Source organism: Manis javanica, chromosome 16, assembly GCF_040802235.1.
Source record: "Manis javanica isolate MJ-LG chromosome 16, MJ_LKY, whole genome shotgun sequence".
Classification (NCBI taxonomy): Eukaryota; Metazoa; Chordata; class Mammalia; order Pholidota; family Manidae; genus Manis; species Manis javanica.
In genome coordinates, this window is record NC_133171.1 from 54,923,443 (window position 1) to 54,939,086 (window position 15,644).

The 15,644-nt window shown below is 48.8% G+C and overlaps 1 protein-coding gene across 2 annotated transcripts; it reads right to left on the reverse strand.

The window, feature by feature from the left end:
- Nucleotides 1-888: 888 nt before the first annotated feature.
- MAPK13 (mitogen-activated protein kinase 13) lies at nucleotides 889-14,836 on the reverse strand. Of its 2 annotated transcripts, none has more exons than XM_017656302.3 (12): nucleotides 14,632-14,836; nucleotides 13,789-13,918; nucleotides 12,478-12,536; nucleotides 9,948-10,056; nucleotides 9,750-9,779; nucleotides 9,309-9,356; nucleotides 9,067-9,181; nucleotides 8,840-8,911; nucleotides 8,214-8,293; nucleotides 7,883-7,961; nucleotides 7,607-7,783; nucleotides 889-1,224 (listed from the first exon to the last, which is right to left on the reverse strand). In XM_017656302.3, exons 1-12 carry the CDS (start codon nucleotides 14,748-14,750, stop codon nucleotides 1,142-1,144), a joined length of 1,101 nt encoding a protein of 366 aa, XP_017511791.2. In that variant the 5' UTR covers nucleotides 14,751-14,836; the 3' UTR covers nucleotides 889-1,141. The 2 variants fall into 2 exon arrangements, with proteins under 2 accessions (XP_017511791.2, XP_073080218.1); XM_073224117.1 differs by lacking the exon at nucleotides 889-1,224 and adding an exon at nucleotides 1,231-2,331.
- Nucleotides 14,837-15,644: the final 808 nt, after the last annotated feature.

The window sequence follows — 15,644 nt, forward strand, 5'->3', positions numbered from 1 at the left end:
CCCTTGTGCATAGGGAAGTTTGAGACCCACTGTGCCCAGGGCAGGAACTCTGGAGCCAGGATCCTGACTCCTTGTGCATGGGAATTTGTTCTACTAAAGCTTTTCAAGCCTAAATAAAAGGCTCCTAGTCATTGTTGCATTAAAGATGTACCATTCCCAAAGGGGGAAGAAGGAGTTTTCCAGAAAGCCTAGAAAAAGCCCATTTCTGCCTCTGTAGCTCCCTGTCAACAAGACTATTGTTCCCTGTCTTGATTGCTTATCACTCACCCAAAATAACTTGCATGCAGTATCTCACCAGCTGCAGCTCTTTCTGCAACTCCCTTAATTTACCAGCCAAATACATTTGATTCTGCAAGAGCACAGGGTCCAGGAGGGGACCTCCCCCCCTTGCAGCCATGTTGTAGTGAGTTGAATAGTGTTTCCCTGAAGTTCATGTCCACCCAGAACCTCAGAATGTGACCTTATTTGGAAATAGGGTCTTTGCAGATGTAATAAGGATTGAAATGAGATCATATTGGATTAGGATGGGCTCTAAATTCAATGACTGGAGTTGTATAAACAGAAGACGGACAGAGATACAGGGGATAAGGCCATGTGAAAACAGGCAGAGATTAGAGAGATACAGTTACAAGCCAAGGAACATCAACGATTCCAGGAGCCACCAGAAGCTAAAAGGAAGCAAGGGGAACATGGCCCCACCAACACCTTGATTTCAGACTCCTCACCTTCAGAACTGTGAGAGAATGAATTTCTGTTGTTTTAAGCCATCCAGTTTGTGGTAGTTTGTTACAGCAGCCCCAGCAGGCTGATATGCCATCATTGCTATAGACACCTGCCCCGGCTCAGCCCCACTGCAGCCGAGAAGGAAAGGACCCCAAACACAGGTGATTCTCCCAATGGGATTTTAATGTAGTGGGTTATGAGCAGAGTAATTTCTCCCAGCCAACTTCTTTGAATTCTGCATCCAATAGGCCTGTTTTCTATACAAGGACAAGGGCGCTCTGTCCTCTGCTTGGAAGGCTATAATCCAAGAAGGGTTGAAATTTTAGAAGTGACAAATAAACATCGGTTCTGTGGGCAGTGTCTGGCAGTTGGTGCCTGTGGCAGTCCCCAGGCTCAGTCAAAGGTCAGGCTGGATGCATCACTGCAGCTTCATGCCACTCCGGCGCCGTGAGTCCTTCCGGGCAATGGGTCTGAAGTTCACAATCTCCTTGTAAATGTGCTCTGAGAAAGGCAGGGTGGCTCAATGTGGGTGGAGGGTGCTGCAAGCAAGAGAGAGCTTCCCTCCTCCCCCAGATAAAGCATGGAGGAGGGAACCAACTCAGGGAGAAAGAAATGCACACAGGTGATGATGTCTGCCCAGGGAGGAGGCAGGAGTCTTCAGGAGGGTGGCGGGGCTGGGGGAGGCCAGGTATGAAAATAAAGAAGGAGAGGCGCAGTGCTCTGAACAGAGGCAGAGACGGAGGTGGATTATGGACCTGCAGACTGTTGGATGCAGACATGATCCTAGTGCTTGATGTGCACCATGAGAATAAAGCCAGGGAGAGGCGGAGCCAAGATGGTGGTGTGAGTAGGACAGTGGGAATCTCCTCCCAAAAACATACATATTTCTGAAAATACAACAAATACAACTATCCCTAAAAGAGAGACCAGATGATACAGGACAACAGCCAGACCACATCCACACCTGCGAGAACCCAGCGCTTCGCAAACGGGGTAAGATACAAGCCCCAGCCTGGTGGGAGCCAAGCACCCCTCACCCCAACTGCCGGTGGGAGGAGAGGAGTCGGAGCCGGGAGGGAGAGGGAGCCCAGGACTGCTAAATAGCCAGCCCTAGCCATTCACACCCAGGCATGGGGTGCTGGATACTAGGGAAACAGGACAGTAAGACCTGTGAGCAGGTCCCCGCAGTCAGCACCCCTGGGACAAAGAAAAGCAAGTGCTTTTTGAAAGTCTTAAAGGGACAGGGACCCCACAGCTGGACGGAAGTGTCCTGGGACACTTAGCCCAGCAGCTGGGAATCCTGGGGAACTCCGGGCACCCTAACCCCCTGGGCAGCAGCTCTGAGACCCCTCATGTTGATAAACAGCTCCCCCGTCTGTTCCCACTCTGGTGTCCCGCCATAGCAGAGCAGCAGCCTGAGGCTGGCCATGCTCACAGCAAGGGAGCTTCCTCCATAGTGGCTGGGCAAGAAACAGACCCAGTCTACGCGCAATTGCCCAACAAAAGCCGCTAGGGGTCGTTGTTGTCCCAGTAAAGAAAGGCCAGCAGCAAGTGGAAATGGTCTTGACTCTCCCAGCTGACACACAAGTCAATAGCACACCACTGCACCTATCAACACAAAAAGGCAAAAAAATTTGATCCAGACCAGGCTAACCCAGACACCTTTGAAATCCTCTCCTGAGAAGGAATCTGGAGAGGTAGGTTTAAACAATCTTCCTGGAAAAGAATTCAGAACAAAAGTCATAACCATGCTGATGGACTTGCAGAGAAATATGCAAGAACTAAGGAGGGAGAATACAGAAATAAAACAATCACTGGAAGGACTTCAAAGCAGAGTGGACGAGATGCAAGAGACCATTAATGGACTAGAAAAAAGAGAACAGGAATGCAGAGAAGCTGATACAGAGAGAGATAAAAGGATCTCCAGGAATGAAAGAATATTAAGAGAACTGTGTGACCAATCCAAAAGGAACAATATTCGCATCATAGGAGTACCAGAAGAAGAGAGAGAAAAAGGGATAGAAAGTGTCTTTGAAGAAATAATTGAAAACTTCCCCAAACTAGGGGAGGAAATGGCCTCTCAGACCACAGAAACACACAGAACTCCCATGACAAGGGACCCAAGGAGGGCAACACCAAGACACATAATAATTAAAATGGCAAAGATCAAAGACAAGGACAGAGTATTAAAGGCAGCCAGAGAGAGAAAAAAGGTCACCTACAAAGGAAAACCCATCAGGCTATCATCAGACTTCTCAACAGAAACCGTAAAAGCCAGAAGAGAATGGCATGATATATTTAATGCAATGAAACAGAAGGGCCTTGAACCAAGAATACTGTATCCAGCATGATTATCATTTAAATATGAAGGAGGGATTAAACAATTCCCAGACAAGCAAAAGTTGAGGGAATTTGCCTCCCACAAACCACCTCTACAGGGTATCTTAGAGGGACTGCTCTAGATGGGAACACTCCTAAAAAGAGCACAGAACAAAACACCCAACATACAAAGAATGGAGAAAAAAAGGGAAAGAAATAATCATCAGACTGTGTTTATAACAGCTCAATAAGTGAGTTAAGTCAAACAGTAAGGTAGTAAACAAGCTAACCTTTAACCTTTGGTAACCACGAATCTAAAGCCTGCAATGGGAATAAGTACATATCTTTCAATAGTCACCCTAAATGTAAATGGACTGAATGCACCAATCAAAAGACACAGAGTAATAGAATGGATAAAAAAGCAAGACCCATCTATATGCTGCTTATAAGAGACTCACCTCAAACCCAAAGACATGCACAGATTAAAAGTCAAGGGATGGAGAAAGATATTTCATGCAAACAACAGAGAGAAAAAAGCAGGTGTTGCAATACTAGTATCAGACAAAATAGACTTCAAAATAGAGAAAGTAACAAGAGATAAAGAAGGACATTACATAATGATAAAGGGCTCAGTCCAACAAGAGGATATAACCATTATAAACATATATGCACCCAATACAGGAGCACCAATATATGTGAAACAAATACTAACAGAATTAAAGGAGGAAATAGAATGCAATGCATTCATTTTGGGAGACTTCAACACACTACTCACTCCAAAGGACAGATCCACCAGACAGAAAATAAGGACAATACAGAGGCATTGAACAACACACTAGAACAGATGGACCTAATAGACATCTATAGAACTCTACATCCAAAAGCAACAGGATACACATTCTTCTCAAGTGCACATGGTACAGTCTCCAGAATAGACCATATACTAGGCCACAAAAAGAGTCTCAGCAAATTCCAAAAGATTGCAATCCTACCAACCAACTTTTCAGACCACAAAGGTATAAAACTAGAAATAAATTGTACAAAGAAAGCAAAAAGACTCACAAACACATGGAGGCTGAACAACATGCTCCTAAATAATCAATGGATCAATGACCAAATTAAAATGGAGATCCAGCAATATATGGAAACAAATGACAACAACAACACAAAGCCCCAACTACTGTGGGACGCAGCAAAAGCAGTCTTAAGAGGAAAGTATATAGCAATTCAGGCATATTTAAAGGAGGAAGAACAATCCCAAATGAATAGTCTAATGTCACAATTATCGAAATTGGAAAATGAAGTACAAATGAGGCCTAAGGTCAGCAGACGGAGGGACATAATAAAGATCAGAGAAGAAATAAATAAAATTGAGAAGAATAAACAATAGAAAAAAATCAATGAAACCAAGACCTGATTCTTTGAGAAAATAAACAAAATAGATAAGCCTCTAGCCAGACTTACTAACAGAAAAAGAGAATCAACACACATCAACAGAATCAGACACGAGAAAGGAAAAATCATGACGGACCCCACAGAAATACAAAGAATTATTAGAGAATACTATGAAAACCTATATGCTAACAAGCTGGAAAACCTAGGAGAAATGGACAACTTCCTAGAAAAATACAACCTTCCAAGACTGACCAAGGAAGAAACAGAAAATCTAAACACACCAATTACCAGCAATGAAATTGAAGCTGTAATCAAAAAACTACCCAAGAACAAAACCCCCAGGCTACATGGATTTACCTCGGAGTTTTAACAGAGATACAGAGAAGACATAATACCCATTCTCCTTAAAGTTTTCCAAAAAATAGAAGACGAGGGAATACTCCCAAACTCATTCTATGAAGCCAACATCACCCTAATACCAAAACCAGGCAAAGACCCCACCAAAAAAGAAAACTACAGACCAATATCCCTGATGAACGTAGATGCAAAAATACTCAACAAAATATTGGCAAACCGAATGCAAAAATACATCAAAAGGATCATATACCATGACCAAGTGGGATTCATCCCAGGGATGCAAGGATGGTACAACATTCGAAAATCCATCAACATCATCCATCACATCAACAAAAAGAAAGACAAAAACCACATGATCATCTCCATACATGCTGAAAAAGCATCCGACAAAATTCAACATCCATTCATGATAAAAACTCAACAAAATGGGCATAGAGGGCAAGTACCTCAACATAATAAAGGCCATATATGATAAACCTACAGCCAAGATCATACTGAACAGCGAGAAGCTGAAAGCTTTTCCTCTGAGATAGGGAACAAGACAGGGATGCCCACTCTCCCCACTGTTATTCAACATAGTACTGGAGGTTCTAGCCATGGCAATCAGACAAAACAAAGAAATACAAGGAATCCAGATTGGTAAAGAAGAAGCTAAACTGTCTCTATTTGCAGATGACATGATATTGTACATAAAAACCCTAAAGACTCCACTCCAAAACTACTAGAACTAATATTGGAATTCAGCAAAGTTGCAGGATACAAAATTAACACACAGAGATCTGTGGCTTTCCTATACACTAACAATGAACTAATAGAAAGAGAATTCAGGAAAACAATTCCATTCACAATAGCATCAAAAAGAATAAAATACGTAGGAATAAACTTAACCAAGGAAGTGAAAGACCTATACCCTGAGAACTATAAGACACTCTTAAGAGAAATTAAAGAGGTCACTAACAAATGGAAACTCATCCCATGCTCCTGGCTAGGAAGAATTAATATCATCAAAATGGCCATTCTGCCCAAAGCAATATACAGATTTGATGCAATCCCTATCAAATTACCAACAGCATTCTTCAATGAACTGGAACAAATAGTTCAAAAATTCATATGGAACCACCAAAGACCCCAAATAGTGAAAGCAATCCTGAGAAGTAAGAATAAAGTGGGGGGGATCTCGCTCCCCATCTTCAAGCTCTACTACAAAGCCATAGTAATCAAGACAATTTGGTACTGGTACAAGAACAGAGCCACAGACCAATGGAACAGAATAGAGACTCCAAACATTAACCCAAACATATATGGTCAACTAATATTCGATAAAGGAGCCATGGTCATACAATGGCGAAATGACAGTCTCTTCAACAGATGGTGCTGGCAAAACTGAACAACTACATGTAAGAGAAGGAAACTGGATCGCTGCCTAACCCCATATACAAAAGTAAATTCGAAATGGATCAAAGACCTGAATGTAAGTCATGAAACCATAAAACTCTTAGAAAAAAACATAGGCAAAAGTCTCATGGACATAAACATGAGTGACTTCTTCATGAACATATCTCCCCGGGCAAGGGAAACAAAAGCAAAAATGAACCAGTGGGACTATATCAAGCTGAAAAGCTTCTGTACAGCAAAGGACACCATGAATCGAACAAAAAGGTATCCTACAGTATGGGAGAATATATTCATAAATGACAGATCCGATAAAGGATTGACATCCAAAATATATAAAGAGCTCACACACCTCAACAAACAAAAAGCAAATAATCCAAGTAAAAAATGGGCAGAGGAGCTGAACAGACAGTTCTCCAAAGAAGAAATTCAGATGGCCAACAGACACATGAAAGGATGCTCCACATCGCTTGTCATCAGAGAAATGCAAATTAAAACCACAATGAGATATCACCTCACAGCAGTAAGGATCGCCACAATCCAAACGACAAACAACAACAAATGTTGGCGAGACTGTGGAGAAAGGGGAACCCTCCTACACTGCTGGTGGGAGTGTAAATTAGTTCAACCATTGTGGAAATCAGTATGGAGGTTCCTCAAAATGCTCAAAATAGAAATACCATTTGACCCAGGAATTCCACTTCTAGGAATTTACCCTATGAATGCAGCACTCCAGTTTGGAAAAGACAGATGTACCCCTATGTTTATTGCTGCACTATTTACAATAGCCAAGATATGGAAGCAACCTAAGTGTCCATCAGTAGATGAATGGATAAAGAAGATGTGGTACATATACACAATGGAATATTACTCAGCTGTAAGAAAAAAACAGATCCTACCATTTGCAACAACATGGATGGAGCTAGAGGGTATTATGCTCAGTGAAATAAGCCAAGCGGAGAAAGACAAGTAACAAATGATTTCACTCATATGTGGAGTATAAGAAAAAAGGAAAACTGAAGGAACAAAACAGCAGCAGAATCACAGAACCCAAGAATGGACTAAGAGTTACCAAAGGGAAAGGGACTGGGGAGGATGGGTGGGAAGGGAGGGATAAGGGTGGGGAAAAAGAAAGGGGGCATTATGATTAGCATGTATAGTGTGTGTGTGGGCACGGGGAGGGCTGTGCAACACAGAGAAGACAAGTAGCGATTTTACAGCATCTTACTACACTGATGGACAGTGACTGTGAAGGCGCATGTGGGGGGGACTTGGTAAAGGGGGGAGCCTAGTAAACATAGTATCTTTCATGTAATTGTAGATTAATGATACCAAAAGAAAAAAGAAAAAAAAAGAAAGAAAATAAAGGAGAGAGAGGCTGCAAGCAGAGAGGAAGGAGCCTGAGGCATGGAGCTCTTACGCTTCCACTCGTCCACTGTAAATTTCTCATGTTCTAAGGAATCATCAAATGGCTGCTGAGCCTCCGTCTCCTCCTCCGGGTCCCGGAAGGGTTCAAAGAAGGGGTGGGTGAGGGCCTGCGAGGCTGTCAGGCGCTTGTCCACATCCAGCTCCAGCATCTTCTCTAGCAGATCTATGGCTGTGGTAACAGAACAGGAGCCTCATACCCCAGGCCCAGGAGAGCAGACCTGGTGGGACAGAATGCAGAGGCCCTGCAGGCACAGGCCCCAGGACTCACCCTGGGAGCTGGCTTGTGGGAAGAGCTGAGAGAAATCCTTCTTAGGGCTCTGTGGCAGGGCCTGGATATAGGATTTGGCCTGGAAGACAGAAATGCACTGAGTAATAACAACTGTCTGCTGCCCAGAGCTCAGGCCTTGGGTTACAGAGCAAGGACTTCAGAAAAGTCCCCGAGCAGGGCTGAAGGCTCAGGTCAGAGTCCAGAGTGGGTTGAAAGCAAGAGCACCTGCCAGAGCTTAGGGAAGCAACTTCCTCCCCAAAAGAGGTGAGCCGCTCAACCCCTGGCTGGCTAAGCACATGGCCTAGGCCAGCCTAGGCCCATTGCCACTCACCGCTTTGTCCTTCAACTTCTGCACAAACTCTGCACCCGGCACCCCAGTCACCTTCAGGATCTGGGTCAGCTGGTCGAGGTCTTGGTAGTGGGTTAAGGCTAAGCCTCGCTCTCTACTGGTGGGTCTGAAGCTATCCTTCCCGCCTCCCTCCGTCATTCCCACCCAGGCACCTTGGTGACCAGCCAGGCACCTCGCTCTTCCTGTTTTCAGAGAGGATGTTCATCCCTCAGGACTCAGGTCTCTGGGAGGATTCCCATCCACCAGGCTGGGTTGAAGGTCCCTCCCCACAAATGTTCCTGAGTGTGCTACCTTCCCAGCCTCCTCCCACTCAGCCACCTTCATCCATTTCTTCAGCACTTTCCCTCACCCTCACACTCTGCGATCAGCGCGACTCTGGTGGGCCACAGCCCGGCACACACAGGTGCTTGGTCACTGCAGTATTTCCTACATGGTAGTGGAATGACATGTGACTAGTTTTTGCCATTCTGCTTACTTGCACTTTAAAATTGTTCTGCAGTGAGTATATATCACATTTGCAATAAGAAAAGAGAATGATTTAAGTAATAAACATGTCTGTTGAAGGAATGAATCCCTGGACGGAGTTTGGCTTTTCCTGCAAAGGATACAATCTTTCCCTTTGAACAGAGTTTTTCCTGTCAGCATCTCTGCCATGATACAGCCCACAGACCAGATGTCCACTGCAGAGGAGGGCAGGGAAGTGTCGCCTTGACTGGCTGACTGGGACCCGGCAGTCAGTCAACCCAGAGGAACCCAGATGGCCTTGGGGAAGCTGCCAGAGAAGACCCCCAGCCCCCAGCTCTGTGCCCCTCCCCTGGGGCAGCTGACCACTGACCAGTCTGGTTATAGTGCATCCAGCTGAGGATCACCTCGGGGGCCCGGTACCAGCGGGTCACCACATAGCCCGTCATCTCTGCGTCTGCAGGCCTTGCCAGCCCAAAATCCAAGATCTACGACTCCGGGGATATAGGGAGAAGCAGCTTGCTGAGAAAAGGAGCGTCCCAGAGCAGCTTCTGGGGCTCCCACAGGAGAGGGGCCCATCCCTACCCCAGGCTGACCCTCCTTGGGCCCACTCACCTTCAGCTCACAGTCCTCGTTCACAGCAAGGTTGCCCGGCTTCAGGTCCTAGATGAGAGGAGTGAGTGAGCACTGGGCTGAGAGACAGAGACGGGAGCTTGGTCTGGCCTGGCCACCACCCCGCATAAGGCCTCGGCCAGGCCCCTGGCCCTCTCTGGGCATCGGTCTGCTCGTGTAAAATGAGGGTTGGTCTAGGTGTCCTCTAGGGCCCATCCAGCTCTAAAATGCTCCTGATTCTTAGAGCCAGAAATGCCCAGCTCAGGGCTTGCTTTGTTTGCATGAACATTTCCCAGAAAGTTCCCCATAACACAGCAATTCCTGGGCGAAGGCTGGGTCTGAAAAATCCACATTCCATGCACCTGAGGACTGTCCCCTCTCTCTATCTTACCCTGTCCGGGGACGGGAGGGGCATCTGAGGACCACAGCAGAGAAAGCACTCACCCTGTGGATGACGCCAGCTGAGTGGATGTACTGTTGAGGAGAAAGAAAGAGAGGGGCTAAGGCCAGCGCCCAGCTTCCACAGCAGGCTGCTCTCTCAGATCACCCTCTGCACCGTCAGTGTGCTCTCCTGGCCTCCCCCAAGGCTCAGGGCTCAACTCTGCGATGCCTCCCTCTGCCATCTTCCACGCCCTTACCCACCTTAAGACCCTTGAGCATCTGATACACCAGGTACTGGATCTTGTCCTCGCTGAACTCCATCCCCATGATCTTCTGCAGGTCCGTCTGCATGAAGGGCATTACCAGGTAGCTGCAAGGCACAAGGGCTTCTAGAACAGTCCCCAGCCCCACCCAACCCCATGTCTGAGCTCCAAGGAGGGGCAAGGGGGCTGGGCAGAACAGGAACCTTAGCAATGACCTCCACCCGCAAGAAGTACCAGCCCCACCACAGCCAGCCAGACCTCCGCACGGGCCTCCTGGCTCCTGGCCCCCGGCCTGGCCACAGCAGCTGCCCAGCTGGCAGAGCTCAGGGTAAGCACAGCTGGAGCATGCTCAGGAAAACCAAAGAAGCTGTGTTCCTTCTTCAAAGGTGTCCTCTCCCTGCCATCCTCCATGCCCCACAGAAAGCCACAGCTGCCAGTATTTCCTGCTGCTTCTGTCCAAATATTTTCTCCACAAGAGGCTCACAGCCAGCTAAGATGGCTCTACAAGCAAGCAAAAATGTCTTGGCTTCCAAGAAGGAAACAATAAAACAATTTCCAGGAGACAGCTGAGCCCCTGCACCCTCTCAGGGGTTGCAAAAGAGGTCAGGGTCAAGAAAATGTAACTGTTACTCAAAGAAGTAACAGCAAAGTCCAGGACAAAGAAGATTTAAAAAGAATACTAGAAAAGGCAGGAAGGGAAGAAATAAACGATTCAGTGGGGACCATCTCCACCAGCCTGTGACTTTGAAGCCTTCCTCTACCTGACCACCCCTGCCCCCACACAGGGACCCTGCTCCAGGCACAGTCCCCTCCCTGCCTTTTCCTCCACTTCCACATGGACTCTGGTTCTTTCTTCTCTTCTAACAAACCCAAAGCCTCACTGTGCTAGAACCACCTTCCCTTGACCTTGTTACTTCATATAAGCACCCCTTCTCCTTCTTTCTCTTCCAATCAAACTTTTAGAAAAAGTGGTCCACTGCCTGAACATCCGGCCCCCTGACAACCTGGTGTCTACTTCCATGCCCCACCCTGCTCCCCTCTACCCCCACCCTGGCCAAACTGCTTCCTCATGGATTGATGTCAGTCAGCAGCACTATATCACATCCACACTAAGCCTGTTCATGGGCCTCAGCCGTCACCCACGGGTGAAAATTCTGGCCCAAATCCACAGCCCTAGCCCAGACCTTCCTGAGCAACAGATGTATTTGCAACTGCTGATTAAACACTTGAATGTTCGCAGGCTCTTCAGAAGTGAAGTGTCCAAAACAGAGTTCATCAAGATCTGTTTTTTCTCCATTTTGTAGTCCAAGCAGGGGCCTGGTATTCCTGACCCACATCACCTCTCCCAGCCATTGCAAGCTACTGGATGCAACGTTCTGATGGGTCTCAAGCCTGCGCTCAGCATGCCATCACCTCTACTTTATTTAGATCAAAGTCTGCATCCGGACCACCACCCTCCAGGCATTCCTGCACAGAGTCGCTCCCGGCTCCTTTCTCACTGCCGCCACAGTAAACCTCCAAATCCAATCAGACCACATCACCTCCAACGCTCCTCAAACCTCCATGGACTTGAGGTTACCTGTGAGATCAAGTCCAGACTCTCCCCTTGACCAAAGCAGCTGCCAGCCTTCACTAGCCACAGCCCAAACAGGGCAATCTCTTCCCTGCACTATGACCTTTGCCCAGGCAGTTCCTTCTACCTCAGGCGAACTGCTGCTCATCCATCAGGGTGGAGTTTCAATGCTCTCTCCTCTGTGAAGCCCCCCGAGGCAGCATGCAGTCCCAGCATCCACTGTACCTAGAACGCTGACCACACTACTGGCCGTTTTCATTTAGAAACTGCGCCCGCACCCTGCCTGAAGGGTTGGTCCACTTTAACGTCCCAGTGCTAAACCCAGCATGTGGCATTATAGGAAAGAATCCACTCAAAGTCACTGTGTTAAATTTAAAACAAAAGTGTCCTGACGAAAAGAACTTCAAGCTGCATTTGATATAGGACTGAAAAAAAAAATCCACCTTCCCAAAGGTTCCTGAATTTTTGGCCAGACACTGCACTAACAAAGCCACACTATTAGCAACTGAATTTTCTGGTTCTGGGTGATTTTCGAACACCTCCATCAGCCAGAGGCAGCCAAGGCTTCCTGATCCTCACTTCAGGCTAGGAAGAGCCCCAAGGTCCAGACCACCGCTGGGGCCCAGGGAATGGCAAGGCGAGTCAGGGCAAACCCTTTGAGGACTGACAATGATCCTGAGGGTGTTAAAGCTGCATAACAAGTGAAGCAAGTGGGCAGGCAGCTCTGTCAGGCAAGCACCCCTCAAAGCTCCTCCACCATTCCTGCCTGCCTTTTTCTCCACCTTTGGCTGCAAAATCTCTCCAGAAAGAGTCACACCTCGACAGCCCAAAGGCACAAGGACAACCAGGGCAGGAACCCTCCCAACCTAGGTGAGAGAAGCTAGACCCTCGCCAAGTTGCTCCAAGGTGACGAGGAGGCATGCAAATGCCCTGGAACCCAGTGCAGCCGACTCACAAGTCATGGAAGCTGCGCAGGGAGGAGGCTGAGGTGAAGACATCCAGGAGCCCGATAACCTGGGGAGAAGGTTGCCAGTGAGGACTGGGCCAATGCCATGCTCTTCCACCCTCCCAGGAGACCCAGCTGGCACAGGACCACCCTCCTTTCCTAATGTACCATCCCCAGCAGCAGGCAGCTTCCCAGGCTTCCTGGAGGCAGTAAGGAGCAGAGGTGGAAAAGGAACTCCCTTAATTGGAAGGGAGCTTGCTGTGCACAGTGATGGAGAGTCAGGCTGGGGAGAAGGGGAATTGGACATTCCTGTACTCACTGCTCCCAAGTCTATTGTTCAGGGCAAGCAGCACAAACCTGCTTTCAACTCAAGCAGAGAACCACCAGTGGTGAAGGGATTCAAGGAGGGAACAGGAAGCGGGCCTTCCAGCAGGCTCCCTGCCCCCAGACCTCAGGTCTCCCACCACATCCAGGCTTGGCCACCAAAGGGCTGGCTCAGAGCCAGGTGCAAGATCACCCCTGGCTGTAGACCACGGTGAGAGGTCTGCTGAAGAGGAACAGGGCTTAAAATGTGCACAACATTGTGCAGTCATTTTAAACGTTTGCCTTCCAATCTAGGTATCCCAGAGCAAAGGCTGGTCATCAAGCCCACACTGGGTCACTGGTTTTCCTAGCTGTATATATCAGACAGGACAGGCTAATATTTAGTCCCTTAGCCTGGAGCCAGCCTGCCTAGGTTCAAATCCCAGTTCTGCCACCGATCAAACATATACCCTGTGAGTCTTTCTGTGCCCCATTTTCCCCATCTGTGCATGGGAGTAACAGTACTTACGTGATATTGTGAGGATTAAACAAATTATGCATGGAAGTAACAGTACTTATGTGATATTGTGAGGATTAAACAAATTATGCAAAGCTCTTAGACCCTAGCACATAATAAGTGTTCAGTAAGTATCTATAGTTGTGGTTATTACTCTCAGGGTCACATGTGGAACAACATGTGGAACTAGGATTACAGGCACCAGCTCTTAGATCTAGGCAAATCACAAAGTTCCTCAGTGCCCATTTCCTTGTAACACTGAGACAGGAATTTGCACCTCGCAGAACTCATTCTGCTCCACTGCCAAAAATACCTGCACACCCTTCCTGGGAAGTAGGCAAGGCAGGTCCTGGCACCCCATTTTAATAATGAGGTGAGGAACAAGGGTGGGAGGAGATTCTCCTGACCTTGTCCTGAGCTCTCCATTTCCTCTCCTGCACACAAAAGGGTCTGACCCCTCCCCTCCTGCCCTTCTCAGAGCAGCCCCAGGCCCAGCCTACATTCTCATGCTGCATGTGTTTCAGCAGGAGCAGCTCCCGGTAGGCCCGCTTGGCAAAGATCTCGGACTGGAAGGGCCGGCTCAGCTTCTTGATGGCCACCTTCTCCCCTGACCGCTTGTCGATGGCTGAGCTGTAGGGCACAGGTAAGTCATCAGGCAGCAGCTTGCCTCCCCCGAGGGGGATCTGCGTGGTATCTCCCAGGCCATCCCCCAGTCCCTCTTGGCCAGCAGGCCAGGCTGGGAAGAACTGTTGCCCACCACCTGGAAATAAGGGAGCAGCGGGAAGCAGGTGCAGGTGGGGGTGGAGAGAAACAGAGGGTGAGACACAAGTTAATACCAACAGGATCCAGAGCCTGGAGGGAGTCTCACTGTATGCAACTTCTCCCTCTTTGGGGCTCAGCGCACCCACTTTTAACAGTGGGGATTCACGAGGATGAACTCTGGAGTCCCTCCTAAGGTTCAGGTCCCGGAGAACGAGACCCAGTCCTAACTCAACGCACAGAGACCCCACAAAGTCGATGAGGAAATGAGATGGCACCTGGAGGGGCCCCAGGCCAGCGTTTGCCACAGCCAGCTGCCCAGCCTAACGCCTTGTCGCAGCTCCACAGACTCAGCAGAGGAAAGTCCCCGCTTACGTCTTCCAAGCCCGCAAGACTCTGGGTCCAAGACTCGGGCGCGCGGCCTTGAACACCCAGCAGGAGAGGGGACACCCAAAGGGGGTCCGGGAAGGGTGCCTTGGTCTGGTCCCGACTTGTCGGGAGGCTCCACCTGCGTCCAGGTGCCCGGGCGCCCGCCCCAGTCCGCCCCGCGCCCCTCAGCCGGCGCGCAGGCCCGGGGGTCTCACCACACGGAGCCGTAGGCCCCGCTGCCCAAGTGCGTCGGGGACACGTAGGTCTTGGGCAGCTCCCAGGCGGTCCTGTTGACGTCCTGCTTGTAGAAGCCTTTTTTCCGGGTGAGGTTCATCCCGGGCGCCCAGTGTCGGCGGCCCGAGCGCAGTGGCTGCGTGCGCTGCCCGCGGGCTCCCACACCCTGCCCCTGCCTGCCCGCCCTACGGGTCCGCCCCGCCGGGTCCGCCCCTCCCCCGCGCGGGGGCGGGGCCTGGGCCTGCCGCGCGTCCACCTGCCGGCTGCCCCGGTGCGCCGCGCGACCACGCCCCGGCCTGCGGGCGATCCCTGCGCCCCCGAGCCCCGTGTTTCCGCCAGTCCTGGCGTGTGGGGCCCCGACGGGGTGCGGACCTGCAGAAGCCGGTGCCTCCTGGCAGAGCGCTGGGGTGGACCTGGGGCTGTGAGGTACCCGAGGCGCCCCGCGTGGAGGGGTGGGAAGGCAGGGCCTCCTAGCTGCCCCCAGCCCGGAACTCAGTAGGAAGATCTCCCTGGATATGTTGAAGACAACTTTGAAAAAAAAAAACAAAACCTCACAACCTTTTGATTATGGAAAGTTTCAAACGTTCAGAGCTGAATAGCCCAATATTCTCACATTTGAAGTGCGCCCGAATCCCTTGGGAAGTTTATTAAAACATAGATTGTGATTCAGTAGGTCTGGGGTGTAGCCAAGATCCGGCATTTCCAACCAGCTCCTAGGCTCAGAGGATTCCCAGTCAGCATTTTGTTAGTGAGGTTCTAGTGAACCTGCATGACTCCAATCCCTCAGCTTCCACAATTAAATCAGCTCTTAGTCAATTTTGTTTCATCTACATCACTCCTTCCCCATTATTTTGAAGCAAAACCAGGCATCATAGAATTTCACTCATATTTTTTGTATCTCTAAAAGATAAGGATTATTTAAGAAACATAACCACAATTTCATTTTTACACCTAAAATTACAACAGTAATTCTATAATATCAGCTATCCAGTCC

Excerpts from the sequence above, each read along its gene's own strand:
- MAPK13 (XM_017656302.3), bottom strand. The coding sequence starts at position 14,750 with ATGAACCTCACCCGGAAAAAAGGCTTCTACAAGCAGGACGTCAACAGG. Across the intron at positions 10,057-12,477 it reads CTGCGCAGCTTCCATGACTT|CTACCTGGTAATGCCCTTCA; the intron begins GTGAGTCGGCTG and ends TGTGCCTTGCAG. Across the intron at positions 9,182-9,308 it reads ACGAGGACTGTGAGCTGAAG|ATCTTGGATTTTGGGCTGGC; the intron begins GTGAGTGGGCCC and ends CCGGAGTCGTAG.